The 16115-nt window shown below is 39.3% G+C and overlaps 5 protein-coding genes across 5 annotated transcripts; 4 read left to right on the top strand and 1 right to left on the bottom strand.

The window, feature by feature from the left end:
• Positions 1-208: 208 nt before the first annotated feature.
• On the top strand, positions 209-2473 carry MELLADRAFT_89824 (uncharacterized protein; the record flags this gene model as incomplete). Its single annotated transcript, XM_007412930.1, has 6 exons — positions 209-234; positions 360-411; positions 569-711; positions 873-1415; positions 1494-1562; positions 1609-2473. The coding sequence occupies 6 exons, from the start codon at positions 209-211 to the stop codon at positions 2471-2473; spliced, it is 1698 nt and encodes a 565-aa protein (XP_007412992.1).
• Positions 2474-3748: 1275 nt separating this feature from the next.
• MELLADRAFT_123490 (uncharacterized protein) lies at positions 3749-4870 on the bottom strand (the record flags this gene model as incomplete). Its single annotated transcript, XM_007412793.1, has 1 exon — positions 3749-4870. One exon carries the CDS (start codon positions 4868-4870, stop codon positions 3749-3751), a length of 1122 nt encoding a protein of 373 aa, XP_007412855.1.
• A 1424-nt stretch (positions 4871-6294) lies between these two features.
• On the top strand, positions 6295-6852 carry MELLADRAFT_65282 (uncharacterized protein; the record flags this gene model as incomplete). The annotated part of the gene is made up of 1 exon (XM_007412931.1): positions 6295-6852. One exon carries the CDS (start codon positions 6295-6297, stop codon positions 6850-6852), a length of 558 nt encoding a protein of 185 aa, XP_007412993.1.
• A 363-nt stretch (positions 6853-7215) lies between these two features.
• Positions 7216-11892, top strand: MELLADRAFT_22327 (uncharacterized protein; the record flags this gene model as incomplete). Its single annotated transcript, XM_007412932.1, has 13 exons — positions 7216-7320; positions 7428-7520; positions 7609-7828; positions 7902-8014; positions 8092-8184; positions 8266-8490; positions 8544-8761; positions 8846-8918; positions 8995-9142; positions 9203-9308; positions 9369-9732; positions 9831-10149; positions 10241-11892. Coding segments are annotated over 13 exons (3729 nt in total), but the record flags the coding sequence as incomplete, so codon positions are not given.
• A 2226-nt stretch (positions 11893-14118) lies between these two features.
• Positions 14119-15711, top strand: MELLADRAFT_89821 (uncharacterized protein; the record flags this gene model as incomplete). The annotated part of the gene is made up of 7 exons (XM_007412933.1): positions 14119-14226; positions 14294-14347; positions 14440-14520; positions 14594-14722; positions 14837-14917; positions 14993-15127; positions 15229-15711. 7 exons carry the CDS (start codon positions 14119-14121, stop codon positions 15709-15711), a joined length of 1071 nt encoding a protein of 356 aa, XP_007412995.1.
• Positions 15712-16115: the final 404 nt, after the last annotated feature.

The following is a 16115-nucleotide window of genomic DNA, read 5'->3' as shown; positions in this document are numbered from 1 at the left end:
TCGTGTGGATTAGACAAGCTTCGTCGGCATTTATGCCGCAACGACTCTGATCTGATCTGTCTACCTTGCATCAGATATTTCTCAGATCCGAGGAAACGTAAAGATTCTACTCTCATTGTTTCCCATGTTCAGGCCACAGCTAGAAGTCTGGATACCATGATGCTGATGTGGGTTTGGCATACGCACAATATTTTGCGGCCGGTGAGTTATGACGCCGACAGGTCTTGATGAAATGTCAGCCATCTTCATGTTAATATTATTCGCAGGACAAAGAATCGATCCCGGATTTTGCGTCAGGCGGCTCATTGACCATCATCCGTGTGTATGGCATGATAGGAAGATTGTACGATTTTTTCTAGGGAGAAAGTCGTGCAGTTTGCTTCTCAACCTGCTCAAAAGGACGTCCTGTTGGTGAGTGAGAGGAGGATTTGACCCACACATCTTTTCAAGATTTCCCTACTTTCTTGCGTACCTTTCCCTCAACCACCATCTTGCTTAAGCTTCACTGCGACTATCAATTCACACACCAACAATTTCCTCCGAACTACTCAGTACGTGCTTTGAAGAGCTTGATCCCAGTCTTGTATTCAACGTAGCCCTGATCCCGTACCTCAACTTTCAATCGTCAACCACAACATTCTTCAGGTTGATCATGTCTTGCAACTCGCAAGTTGAATTAGAGATGTCCCTTGATTTTTACCTTCAACAATGGTGAGTTGATGATCATTTAGTTGCTGCCGGAAGTCTTCACCCACTTTTTTGATTCAGGGGATTGTCGGTCATACTTGAGATGTGACTGATCAGTAGTGAAGTTGTAATTGATGAACCTCTTTGTTACTTCGTGTATCTTATCTTTCTTGCCTGGCGTCTAGTTTCTCGAATATAGCCTCCGATGCCATTCAGCCAGAAAGTCCACCTTACAGCATTCAAAATGTTGGTATCTTGAATCATCCTCCTTCTCAAGAAGACTTGATACCCTTTCCATCACCACCTCTCAAACCAAACCATCTCAGCCATCCCATCTCAAGTGGGGATTCAAATTTGGAATATTTTCTGAGCCCTGAGGCTTGGACCAACTCTTTCAACCTAGTTGGATTTCGTTCATCAGATCTCGTGGCCGAGAACTCACTGCCAGTGCAGACCCCCAGTTTTAATCCTGGAAGCTCGGCAGTTTCTCATCTTCACACTCGACCCAGTGAGAACACCCCAAAGTTGGATGCCGTCTCGGCTTTTTCGATTAAACACCCAGAAGCCAGTCCTTTGATCGGGAAGCGAAAGAGGTCTACCAGCTGCGAAAGGGTTGAAACCTCCGAAGGCTCTTCAAATGGTGCTACCCTCAAGGTGTTTGAGTGCAGACTGGATCCGGGCTGCTTTGAGACGTTTAGCCGTGTCGAACATCTTGCCAGACACGAGAGGTGTGTTTGCCATTCCTGTCCCCATATCCCATGTTTCTTTTGCAATGAGCTTAACGAACATGATTTATGTCTTTTCAGGAAGCACACCAAGGAAAAGCCTTTTCGATGTCACTGTCAAAAATTGTTTAGCCGTTTGGATAACTGGCGGTGAGAATGATTTTCAACTATCGGATAGATGAAGAGCTTTACTCAGTTTGATTCCATTTTCTAGACAGCACAAAGCGGCGGTTCACAAGCATCTTCATGTCGAAAATGCTCAGACAGAAAAGCACTTGGTTGAAGTTCAGAAGGGGCTTCAAAAGTCGAACAAACTTCGACAAGCAACGATTGTGGCTGCCACAAGTCAAGTCAAGGAGCCTAAAGGGAAGAAAGTCAAGGCCACGGCAACGAACGAACACAACCGCCAGCCTGAATCCAAGCAGGCTTCATCGCCACATTTCACAATCAGCGGTCCTTCGATGGATTCATTTCAGATTGAATTGAGCCCGGAACAGTCAACTCCTTACAATCTGAGTTTGGTTGGCTCTGTAGAATCAGCTCCGCAGACATCTAGGACTCAAGATTTCTCGAACACCTTGACGGATTCCGCGTTGTATTCGACCGATACACCTTCTAGACACTGTGACTTCATACCTCACGACATCTCGCCCGACCTCAGCGACTTTTCTAGAAGTCCACTCCCAATGCCTCTGAACATCAGTCGGGTTATCCCTTTCCCAAGCATGAATCACTCAACTTTCACTCACGCTCCTTATCCAGACATATACACATCTTCACTCTTCAACCCTTTTCCCACCTATTCCTATCCCGACCCATTATCTCACACGTCTTTTCAACCTACGCTTCAGGCATTCACAAATCATCCACCTATGATGACACATGCTAGCTCGGGCGTAACTTCTTTAACGTACCGTACAATTCCTAGGGTTCCTAGTCAATTGTATCATCCTCATGAATCGTTTGCTTATGGTACTTGTAATAATTTTCATTCACTCTATCCTGAATCTTTTCCTACTTACTCGAATGTATCCATGAAACATTATCCATCTGGTTCATAGCCAATGTACTTTTTCATTATAGTTAAAACACTTGAATTATTGATTTCTCTTTCCTGTTTTCCGTTTTTTGTTTTTCATGATTTGCATTAGCATGAAAGATTCATCTCATTTTTTTTCATGAGATGCTTTGTTATCTCTTTTGACTCTATTGATGCAGTGAATCTAGAATATTCATTTCTTGGTACAAATATGATTTTATTTTGATAAGTAGTGACAAAAATGGTCAGGACTGACGATGTGGTTGGTCTGAAATGATCCCTTACAATGTAATGTTACATACAAGTTATGAAAACACTGCATATGTATGTATTATGTAAAGAAAGAATGACACCACAAGGTAAATATAGTGATGGAGATTATAGTACCATGAGGACCTTGAAAATCCTACATGAAACTGACTGATCAAGGACCATTTTTTCATGCTTTTGGCTCTATCCTTGTCGCATACATTGATAGAATTTGGGTCCAAAAACCCAACCAACTTTGTTGATCAGTCTGTAGGGGCTCTCTTGGTGCTTATTTTCTTCATTACGGTATTTTACACACAATAGTATATTGACTATAATTCATCCTCATAAAGTGTTGTTAATGAGAGTGGAGATAGACAGGTGTTGTGTTGATCTATTTAGTTGTTATCTCTTTTAGAGTTTTACAAGTAAAATATTTATATAATTGAAAAGACTTGGATGAATAAGATGAATAGTGAGAGGGATAAAGCATTTTTTTGAGAATGAGAAATAACAGCAAGAACACAACATCACACAACTTAATAAACAAAATGATATGAAGTGTAAAATCAATAAAAATGAAATATACCCCAACTGGACTCATTCTTTTGATGATGCCCTGCAAACATATTGAATGGTTGGGACATGTGATTTCACATCACGACATGTAAGTGTGGTGAGGAATGCACAAAAAGGAACAAAAATGATCAAAAGAATTTGAAAACATTTGGCTAATGATCTGATTCCAAAAAATATGCTTCCTAAATGTTTCTTGTTACTTCTCAACATTTTTTATCAATCTCATCTCAAGAAAGGTCAATTTTGAGAGGTTCCATGTACTCAGACTCCTTATCTGTTAAACTTGGTTTATATTCTGTGATGTATCTGACTCTTCTTTGCGGGAAGAGTTCAAAGGATCAGCATTTGGAGTGTCTTTTCTTCCTTCTTTGTGGTCTGAAGGAATTGTGTTTCTCATTTCTTATGGTGGAGTTTTTTCTGGCATATTGTGGATACCCACTGCTTCATTCAGAGGAATGTCTTTTGGGTGTCAATGCCTGGGTGACCCAACAGGTGTGTTATCAGGTGTTCCATCTTGAGTGTTTCTGAGCTTGTCTAATTGGCTAGAATGTGGGAAAGACTGGGCTCCTGGAATATCCTGTTTGAAGTCTTCATCCATTGAATGTTTGGGCTTTTCTTGAGGTGCTTGGACTGATGACTTGTTTAGTGCTTCTTCGGCCAGGCTCAGATTTGGCCCTGATGATGTCTTGGGTTTGGGATCCTCCAAATAATCTTTTGCGGGAATCTGGTGTGTACCATCACAGGCTTTGTGAACACAGTCAATCTTCTGCGTCTGCAGACCTTTGTATGATCCATTCGGGTACCTAGCCGACCATATGATTAATTTGTATGGTCGGTCACACACCTTAGGATCTGTACTAGTACACAGGTAAGGTATTCCATCCGGAGTATATCTGATATTGTCTAATTGGCTAGAATGCGAAAAAGACTGGTCTCCTTGAATATCCCGTTGGAATTCTTCATCCATTGAATGTGTGGGCTTCTCTTGAGATGCTCGGACTGATAACTTGTTTGGTGTTGCTTCTGCCGGGCTCAGATTTGGCCCTGGTGATGTCTTGGGTTTGGGCCACGGAATCTTGAACTTATCTTTTAGGGAAATCATAGGTTTTTTCGCCTTGGGTTTAAAGAAGTTTGACTCTGCAATCCATTGTTTGATATATTTCCAAACTTTGGCTGGCCAAGTCAAGAAGATCATGCGGAGCTTTTCAAGAATCGATTTTTTCTTCTCTGCTTGAGTCAGTTTTTTTGGTTGGGTGGCTTTGTTGGTTTGATTAGCTTCGGCATCAGGACCAGAAAATGATTTGGAATCTTTGCTAGGTTTCGCACTTGGTTTGTTTTTTTCTGTATCAACCGTGACACCTTGTAGCATTTTTGATGAAGGATCCGGCGTATGACTCAGACCAGGTTTATCGTCAGCAATGGGAGCTTTTGCTACGCCATCAAGATTTTTGCTTCTCATGTTTCCACCTAAGGAATTGGCCACATCTTCTTCGAGGTTGGAGATGCCAGGTGTAGGATGGGAATGGCTCCAGCCAATCAATCCACACAGGATTAGAAGCGCGTAAGGGGCCAAAATGCTGAGGGATTTCATTTTCAAGCTAAAAGCTAGTAATCCTCAGTACCGCTCGTGCATCTATTGGTCGTTCCAGAAAAAACACCGATGGAAAGAACGTCAGGCCTTGAAATTTGCGGAGCACTGAGTCTGGGTGATTTGTGGATTGTATAACTGTACAGGAAGACAGTTCGAATCAGCAGAAAACGGAAGTCTCTCTTTCAAAGTTACTTGAATGATGAATGTAGAGGATTTTTAGCAAGTTCGTCGTAAATGTTGATGTCAAGAAAGATGAATGGTCATTGTCAAATCGATGCTCGGGCGCTGCTGGCATTTAGACCAAGCCTGCGTCAACAGAATGATCGGTTTGAGAAGAAGATAAAGTCCTACAGAACCTCGTGGCTTGCTTGAGGAAGAGAGATTTCAGCTGCGCCGCTATACTAAAAGCTCTCACAATATGTGTACGCTGGATTACTGGACGCGTAGGCGATCACCAAGAAGACATGTACCGCAGACGACGATAACTTTAACAAAACTTGGCACCCTCAACGAGAATCCGATCATCTGATTTAACGTGTGAGAGGACAGCGAAAATGCATATACGTAGGGAGGCTCTGCAATTTTTGATTACGCTTCGCTGATGGTATATCGTGAGTCGTACCTATAGCACTGATTAAGGGGCGTTGCATCAGCTTGTTCCTCGCAGAGCAATGCACGAGTGTCCGACTCTCAAAAGCTGGCTTTGAAATCCTCCGCGGTATGTACCATCATGACCTCGCTCCAACAAGGTCATCCCGTTCAAAGGTTGCGACGCGCCTGGATATCGACCTTTCCAAAGTTGAGCTGCAGTATGTGGTGACTGCTTTTCAGCGAGCCATGTTGACTTCGACTATATCGGACAAAGTTTTTCAGAGTTAATCATACATCTCAAAAGAAAACATTCATCACGAAAGACAGGTATCTCATTTTCCGAGAAATGGCTGAGAACTGAATTGAGGATAAGCCTCGATTAAATCAAACATGATAAGAAACAACTCACCTTCCATCATATTTTTTCACCAACGCTTGATGTAATTGGAAAGAAGGAAAAATGCTGCTACTTTTTTAGTTTTCACCAATCCGTCTTTCGGGATCTCTGCTGAGTTTGATTCACCCTTTTTTTGCGCCTTCTAATCCTGTCATCCTGTTCGATTTGTGGTTCCCAGTCACCAATAACCACAGCGATATTTTAATCCAGTGATGGTGAATTCAAGCAGTTCGGCGAGAGTGTCAAGAATCACAGCTTTCAATGAGAGAATATGAAGTATCGGGCAGACCCATCAGATGGGGTCAGGGCCGGATATTAGATCACTAATACCGATGATCGACGAGTAATTCAATTTCAAGTTGATGATCGAAATTTAGATTGCCAAAGTGAAGGTAATCAAACTCAAAGCTCAAAGAAAGAAAGAAAGAAACCAAACATGATGAATGAGTTCAACAAGAATTCAAAGAAGCTATTCGACACTACCATTCAGGATTACATTCAAGCTGATCATCATCATCACCAAGGAGACTCTCAACTTGAACTTCAATTCGAACTCGATCAAGAACTTTCATCAAATCAATCAATCGATGAAGACTATCAAATCAACCTGATCCAATCCAATCAGCACTTGTTATCTCAACTGAAACATCAAACATTCGATTCTGATTTGATATCACCCAATGAGTTTATGGATTGGTTAAAAATCACCATCTCACCATATCAATCTCAACAACAAGAACCTTTAAATCTCAATGAAATCATAAAGATCATTCAATCAGATCAATCTCAAGATTTGAAATCAAATCAATTATTAGATTTATTAGGATTTCATTATTTATCTCTCATCGAACCTATCATCTCAAATCAATCATTAATCAAAGAACAAGATTCATCATCTCATCGAATCAATCATCATCAAAACAACAATCAAAACAACCATTATCATAATCACAACCATAGAATCAAAACGAGCTGGAACAGAAGATACCTTTGATTTACGTCAATTGAATCGACTCAAAGCAAGAGCACTCCTTGAAGCTTCTAATCGTCCACTTTTCACTCATGAAGGGGTAAGCTTTCTTGAAGTTTTACACGCGAATTGACCTCACAACATACTGAACGCGTCTTTTTTGAAAAAATGTAACCCTTTTAGTTTGTACAAGAAGCGGAATTCAATCCGCATATCTTCTCTTCATCAGTTTCAACAAATCTCAATCCAACGACGCACAAATATGCTTTACCACTTGGTACGACTCGTATTTCAGAGAAGGTGAATTTACAACTTTTGGCTCTCAAACTAAGCTTCTTCAACATGATTTGATCTTTAATCAAGTTCTTTTATGTTTGTTTGTAGCTTTACGAGGAAATCTCAATTCCACCGGCTCAAAAAGTTCCAATGAGATCAGATGAGCAATTCATTGATATTTCCGAATTAGATCCGATTGCTCGAGCTTCTTTTCCTGTAAGCCGACTTTTAATTCAACTCTCATTTCAAGAAGTGTTGTTGAGGATTCTTATTGATTAATCCACTTGCCTTTTTCTCACGTACACAAATTTGAATCGAAACAGGGCTATAAATCTTTGAATAGATTACAGAGTGCCGTATTCCCAATTGCATATAAAACAAATGAGAATATGTTGGTTTGTGCTCCGACGGGTGCAGTTCAGTCTTTCTCCTTTAATGATCCTTTTCCTTGCCCTGCACGACTTTACGTATATCTGACCCTTAAACAACTTTACATATTCACAGGGTAAAACTGATGTTGCAATGTTGACGATCCTCAGAGCCATTTCTCAGTACAGTGGTCTTACTTTTACCAAGAAGCATAATTCAACTCAACCCATAGGTAAAATTCGTAATGATTTCAAAATTATTTACGTTGCTCCTATGAAAGCCTTAGCAGCTGAAATTGTGAGAAAGATGGGAAAGAGACTAAGTTGGTTAGGTTTGGTAGTCAAAGAGTTGACAGGTAAGTTCTTACCACTTGATGCGCTTGATAATAGCGATTTTAACTGAGCTCAAAGCCGGGGTTTGAAATCAAGGTGATATGCAACTCACCAAGGCTGAGATCAATGCTACACATTTAATTGTAACTACACCTGAGAAATGGGATGTAGTGACGAGGAAAGCATCTGGCGAAGATGATCTTGTGTCTGTTAGTATTTTCATATTTCTTGAATACTTCTTCTTTCATCATTCTCATTGTACCTCTTTTCCAAACCGATTTATCAGAAAGTTAGGGTATTAATCATTGATGAAGTCCATCTCTTGCATGAAGATCGAGGTGCAGTGATCGAGACTATCGTTGCACGGACGCTACGACAAGTAAGATCCGATTCTACTACTACCAACTTTGATCATCTCATCCCTTCTTCATCACTGATCTTCTTTTTTCCTCCATCACAGGTTGAATCATCACAATCTTTGATTCGAATAGTTGGCCTGTCAGCTACTTTACCAAATTATATCGATGTATCCGATTTTCTGAGAGTCAATCGAATGCAAGGTTTGTTTTATTTCGATTCAAGCTTTCGTCCTGTTCCATTAGAACAACATTTTATTGGAGTAAGAGGTAAACCGAACTCTAGTGTGTCTAGAACAAATTTGGATTTAGCTACGTTTGAAAAGGTTGTTCTCTTTCCTATCTCCATGACTTCTTCTTGTACTAATCAGGGCTCTCGTAGGTTTCGAATCTAGTTAAAGAAGGTCACCAAGTGATGGTCTTTGTACATGCACGTAAAGAAACTGTCAAAACCTCTCAAATGTTGAGAGACAAGTTTATGGAAGATAGTTTACTTGAATATTTGGATCCAAGTGAACATCCGAAATATGATGCTTTCAAACGTGACTTGAATGGTTCTAGGAATAAAGAAATGAAAGAACTTGTTAAGGATGGACTTGGGTGAGTATCAGGTTTGTTTTGTTCAATTAATCGTTTACGGTCACATTTCAGATCTGAACATTATCACACTTTGGTTGGCATTAGTATCCATCATGCTGGAATGTTACGGTCTGATCGTACTATCAGTGAACGTTTGTTCGAAAGTGGTGTCACCAAGGTATGTCTTTGTATTCTATTCGTCATAGATATAGTCCCATGCCAAGGTTTTTCTTCCACTCCTCCCTATACTGTAGGTGTTATGTTGTACCGCGACACTTGCATGGGGAGTCAACTTACCAGCCTACGCAGTAGTGATCAAAGGTACCCAGATATATGATGCTTCAAAAGGTTCATTTGTCGATCTTGGAATTCTAGATGTGCTTCAAATCTTTGGACGAGCTGGTAAGTCATTCCCTTAATCCCTTTTTCGGGGATTTTATCTGACGCTCTTTATGGTTCCAGGTCGACCACAGTATGAGGACCACGGAGTTGGTTACATCTGTACGACACATGACCGGCTTGATCATTATGTTGCTGCTATCACTCAACAACATCCAATCGAATCACAGTAAGTAACGCTTTTCCGAAGTCCTGACTTGATCAAAACTGAAAATGATACTCCATCCAGGTTTATTAGCGGGATTGTAGATTCTTTGAATGCAGAGATCGCTTTAGGAACAGTAACAACGATAGATGAAGGAGTTCAATGGATAGGATGGACTTATCTATTTGTAAGGATGCGAAAGAATCCCATGGTTTATGGTTTGACGATTGAAGATGTTCAAAACGATCCATTATTGGGTAGTAAACGACATTCATTGATTGTGAATGCAGCTAAAACACTTCGTACAATTGGTATGATTCGATTTGATGAAGATTTGGGTAAATTGATACCTAATCAATTAGGCATTATCGCTTCGAGATATTATATTAAGCATGCTAGTATTGAAATCTTTGTGAAGGCGTTTAGGGAAAAGATGACTGAAGCTGACGTGAGTGTTCTGAGCGGTTCAAAAAAAGCTCACGAAAACATTATACCAGAACGTTAATGAACATTTTTTATCTGGGGCGGGACTTGTAAACATCATAGGTTTTAGCCATGATAAGTGAAAGTGTAGAATTTGATCAAATCAAAGTAAGAGAATCAGAATCAGATGAATTAGATAGATTACAAAACGAAATCCCATGTCAAGTGAAAGGAGGACCGACAATCACATCAGGCAAAGTGAATATATTACTTCAAGCTCATGTGAGTAGATGTTATGTAGATGATTTTGCATTAGTTTCAGATATGGCTTACGTGGCACAAAACGCAGCAAGGATTTCAAGAGCTTTGGTGGAGATTGCGGTTTCGAAACGGTTTGCTGAGACGTCTAGAGTTTTGATTGAGATTGGAAAGTGTATTGATAGTTGAGTGCTATGAAGTATTAGTCTTGTTTTCATGAAAAACATGGTCACTGATGCTTGAATTTTGAACCTAAATTGTCGGTTTTTTTCTAGAAAGGATGTGGCCATTTGCTCATCCACTATTACAAGGAGGTCTATCAGACAAATTGATCTATGATCTAGATCAACGAGCTGGAGACGTAGAGATTGAAGATTTGGCACAGATGTCAGCAGTGGAAATTGGCAAGATGTGTCATCTGAATGAAAAGCTGGGTGGTGTGATACTCAAAGCAGCTCGACAGTTCCCCAGACTATCAATCGGATACTCACTACAACCTCTATCGAGTGGACTCTTAAGGATCAAAACCGATTTGAGTCACGAGTTTGATTGGTCAAATCAACTTCATGGTCAAGCTGAACCATTTTGGATTTGGATTGAAGATGATCAACAAAGAGAGATCTTAAGGATTCGACGTGTATACCTTCGACCGAACAAACCTGAATTTAGTCTCGAGATGGTGATCCCTATCAACCCTACCACCAAGATCTTACCTGATGCTTTAGCAATCCGAGTGATGTCAGATCGCTGGGTTGGATCAGACACTTCTGCTGAAGTGGATTTGAAGGGGATCATTTTACCTTCTGAACCACCGCCATTCACCACTCTCTTGGACTTACCGCTTTTGTCGACCAAATATCTAGAGCTAGCATATTGCTCCCGATTCTTACCTTCTCACTTGGACCCTGTTGAAACTCAATGCTTTCATGCGATAAATCACACACCAGCTGATTTATTGATATGTGCCTCTGACCTTGAAGTTGGTCGCCGGATGTCGATGGTTGCGACAGATCGAGCAATCAGATTGGCAATGACTCGAGATGGACATTATCAGATTTTGATCTTCTCACCTAATAGATCATTGGCTAGGCAACTGTTTCATTACTTTTCTAAAGCATTCGGATCACGCGACGTCAAAGTGGATTTGCTAGTGAATAACAACGATTTGAATTCAAGAAAAGTTTCACAACCCCAGAATCGATGTCAAGTGATGATTATGACTTCAGAGGTTGGTCAACATGTGATCAAATCACTTTCAACCGATCAAACGATTCTTTCAATCTTTCTGGGGCTTCATTTACTGGATGGTGTTTATGAAAGATTGATTTCCAAAGTGAAAGGTTTTAAATCAAGTCGATCGATTGGATTTTCAAGTCCATTATCAGATGTAAGATCTATTTCAGATTGGCTTGGGATTCCGATAGAAACACAAGTTTATAATTTTGGACCACATATACGAGTTCAACCTATGACGATTGAATTTGAACCGATTGAAAGTACTCATTCGATTAGTGAATTAAGATCATCAGTTAAATCTATCTCCAAATTAATCCGGAATTTAAATTCAAAATCATCTGTATTAATTTTTTTAGGAATTTCACCTGCTTGTAAGATGATTGGAAGATCATTGATTCAAAGTTTAATTACACAAAGTGATGGAAATGAAAGAAGTCGAAATGAAGGATTAAATGAAAAAGATGAAGGATTGATCAAAAGTGTATTTGGAGATCAAGAGATTATAGATTTAATGTTACATGGATTATTGATTTTGAATGAAGGAATGAAACGAAATGAAATAGAGATTGGAATTGAATTTTTTAGAAATAAGAAAATCAAATTAATGATTTTAGGTAGAGAGATGTGTTGGAGATTATCAAATGAGATGATTAAATCTAATTTAGTGATTGGATTAGGTACAGAATATATTGAGAAGAAAAAAGATCAATCTAAACTTATTCAACATGAGATTAGTTTAGGAGAAATCATTCAAATGAAAAGTTTTGTTGGTAGATATGAAATTAGCCATCGAAAAGGAAATGAAGAAGAAGATGAAGAAAAGTTTTTATTGGTTTGTGGAATTGAACAATTAGAAAGGTATCAAAACGCATTAGAACAGGGAATTTCGATCGAATCGGAATTAGAGATCCAAGAAACTTTAGAAGGATTAGATGAATTACTTTGTTGGTTAGTTAATAAAGATGATCATGAATTCTTAAAAGATTCTAAACCAAAACATAAAGGCATTCATCAAAGGAAAATACGTGATAAGAATGAAGTGATTCGATTTGTTTGTGAAATGTATATTGGAAATCGAGTGAAATTGAATCCATGGTATTATGGAATCAGAGTAGATCATCAAGAAGAAAATCAAGAAGGATTAAGAGTTTCTAGATTGATTGATGAATGGATTGAAGGATTAGTTAGAAGGAATTGTTTGAAAGGTTTAGGAGGACATGAGGATGGGAGAATTGAAATCACATTGATTGGAGAAGGATTGGTGCATGGAAATTGGTCGGTTGGGATGATTGATCGGTTGAAGGCATTAGAACCTAAGAAATTGATGAAGAAATTAAAAGAAGTGAAGATTAATGAAGTGAAAGACGTAAAAGAAGTGAAAGAAGTAATAGATCAAAGTGAAGTAAAAGATCCAAATGAAGTTGAAGATCAAAGTAAAGGTAAAAGTAAAGATTCTAAGATATCCGAATTAATGAAATATTATAATAGATTACCTAGATATGTAAAAGAATTAATAGAAAAAGAGATCGAAGAAGGAGAAAGACAAGAAGGAGAAGAATGGAAACGGAAGGTTTTAGTGATGGGTTTTGGAATTGGAAATCGAATTCCATTTCAAGATCTTGAATTAGAAAAAGATCAAGCTAAATTGATTTTGGAGATTTTGAAATCATTATAATGACTTCACACTTAACTAAATCATCAGTTTCTGGGGGGTGTTTTTTGTACTTTAATATAATTTGTGTAATGATATGATGATCATTGATATACCATTGAAATGAGTCTGTTTGTTTTAGATGAATAAGAGAATGTGAGAAGTAAGCTTGGCTTGAAGATTTGAGGATTTGGGACTAGGAAGAGGGTATAAAGTGTGGCATTTAAAAAGCCAAAATCTTAACACTACAATGGTAAAATGAATTCACCGCAGAAAGTTTTCTCGTCTACGTAGACAAGATATGGTGAACCGTTAGCCAAAGAAAAATAAATATTGATCTTGGAATTTTCTTTCTGGCTCAATTTTATTTGCAAGGTGGACACTGATGAATAATTATTCTTACAATGACTTGGATTCAGCTATATACTATTACGATACATTATCGGTATTATCATCAGGAGTGAGGGGGAAAAGCCAGTCGTAATCTTGCAATCTTTGGTTCATCAAAATATGCAAGACTCTGCATGGACGAGCAAATCTCATTCTCCCAAATATCCAACACGACCCGTATATAGTCTGTGTTGATTGGTATGAGTAAGTCTGATTAACTATTGTGCGAGGTTTATTGCAGTCTGCTTTCCACTCCCAAAGATTTCCCCACGTCCATCAGCCATCCTTTTGGTCAGATAGTCATGTGTTCTTGACCTGATCAACGAAACTAGGATAATAAAGTTTCAGGTGAGAATGTATTGGGCGCTTTGAAGAAACATGTGATGAGTAGAATATGATTGGATCTCGAATAAGAGCCGACTAACAATAAAAATCGTCATGCCCGTTGCCCTTGTTGACTGGGACTCCAACTTTCTTACTTTACATAGTTCAAGGGATCCTTCCCGAGCTCTCAACTAAAAGATGGCGAGGAAATTATTCAGGACAAAGTAGATAGAACTCGGTGCCTGCCGAAGAATTTGATGCCACACTCATCCATGCGTTCCTTTGCGTATGAAGTCAGAGAACCTCCTTAGCAAGATCTGGTGAGACGAAATTCGATATAAATACTCACCCTTTTGCTCACCACAAAACATATCTAATCATCATTCCATCGATATCATTTGATCCACTCTAGCATTCAAAAACACATCTACCACTACTATTCCTACTAGTTTTTTGAAGAACCATTCTTATCTTATCTTGACTACCTATTCGAAAGCCACACACTCTTATCTTGTTATCTTTACCCATTTCCTTCAACAATACTTCTCAATCATGAATTCTCAATCAAACCAGCCATGTCTTCGTGCACGATTTTTATCAGCATTAAAGTTATCGGACAAGCCCAACAAGGTTGTCGGTATCTCGTCTTCGAATTTCAAAGTGAGTTTCGCGTCTCTCTGTCAAAGGAATTGTGATCTTATTAACTTTATTTTCTTTTTGACTTTAGCGTGCCAAAGCCTATGAAATGGCTCATCCAAAACCGGTGGTGAAACCCACACTGGTAAGCGTTGATGTCGTTGGAATTTTCATTTACTGTTTCATTATTGATCGTTAGAGCTCATCTCGGTTCTTTCAATTTTGCCCATTTAACAGGACCTAAGCGATCCACTGCTGGTCGCTTTGGCTCGAGCTGCAAACACTTCGACTTCCAACCGATACGCTGGTCAAAGATCCGTAAGTGATTTTCTCACTAACCTTTTGATCCTTTATTCTCATCTGATCTGATATGTATACTGCCTTCCCATAGACAAAGGTTCCTGTCCGAGTTCCAGCTGGGTTCCCAGTCAACCAGAACTTTAGTCAACGGGTACATTGCACCTTCGATGATCTAAAGGACGAGACGGAAGAAGTTGGTGCGGATGAAGATGAAGATTTGGTTTGTTTATGTTCCACTTGATTGATTCTATGTGGACATCGTTACATTTTCATTTTGGGTTTCATTATTGCTCATTGAAGCTCATCCCTGTTTTTTATTTTGTCAATTTAACAGGACCAATCCGATCCACTTTTGGCAGCTTTGGCTAGATCGGCGAACAACGCAACATCCCGCCGATATGCCAGCCAACGATCGGTTAGTGATTTTCTCACTAACCTTTTGGCATCCTATATTCCACTCTATTCTGACACACATATTTCCTTCACATAGACCAAAGTTCCTATCCGCGTTCCTGCTGGCTTCCCTGTGAATCAGAACTTCAGCCAAAACGTGATTCACACCTTCGATGATGTAAAGACCAAGGTGAAAGTTGAGGGACCCAATGCGGATGAGGATGTTATTTCGGTACGTCGTGTTCGACTTGACTGATTTCTCCATTTCCGCGTACAACGTATTTTCTTGACAATGTTATACAATACTGATACTTCTATGTGATTTCTCTTCAGTCGTCAAAACACGGAAAGTCAAGGGGCATTGAATTTCCAAGATTAGACATGCCCGTGTCTCAAAATGATTCCAACTTGGTGGACTGGTCAACTTCTACGCCAGTCCGAGTTGCAAGAACAAACAGACACACACTGCCTAGCAGAGGGTCTTCAACCTTCTTCACACCTGGGCTCACCGTCTCCTCTTCTTCGGCCACATCAAGTGTGGTATCACCCATTGGCTCTGCTTCCAAGACGCCAACTTCCATTTCATCGGCAAGAAGAGTTGTATCCTCAACTGGACCAAGTTTGGCCACTCCAAGGTGGTTGAGTAGGAAACAAACTACTCCAACCCCTAAGGATAGGCTCTATACAATCCATGAGGCTTTACTTTCCCCTTTTGGGTTACCTTCTTCGGCTCCTGAGGCGATTCACGAAGGTAAATCACACGCTGAAGTTTTGGCTAGTTTAGGGTTTTTGAATAAGTTCTATAGTGAAATGTGAATGATGTTTGTTCTTCACCTCTTGTTTACATCGTTGTGTTCAATTTGTTTTCTCGAGTGTTTTTCTTATTTTTTCATCTACATTGTTTTTATCATCTTGCAATAATTTTCTATCAATTTAATCCTCCTTTTTTCATCTAATCAATTTCCCTTTATCTTTAGTAAAGCAAAAAAGAACTTCAAGTCATTCCTTGTTTTTTGAAATTCCCAATATCCTCAGTTTAGTAGGATTTATTTGGATTAGTGTTAACAAGCATGAAGATTTGAATAAGGAAACTTTATGAAGTTCTGCAAGATATCAAAAAAAGACATGGATTCTTCAGTTGGTTTATCTATTCAATGACTTGTAATATAGGTTCAAGCTTCTTTGAGAGGTGTGATTTTCCTTGGGCAACCCTTCCTTCT

This window comes from Melampsora larici-populina, assembly GCF_000204055.1.
Source record: "Melampsora larici-populina 98AG31 unplaced genomic scaffold MELLAscaffold_33, whole genome shotgun sequence".
Taxonomy (NCBI): Eukaryota; Fungi; Basidiomycota; class Pucciniomycetes; order Pucciniales; family Melampsoraceae; genus Melampsora; species Melampsora laricis-populina.
The sequence above is the reverse complement of the archived record's forward strand: the minus strand, read 5'-3'. Positions and strand labels throughout refer to the sequence as shown.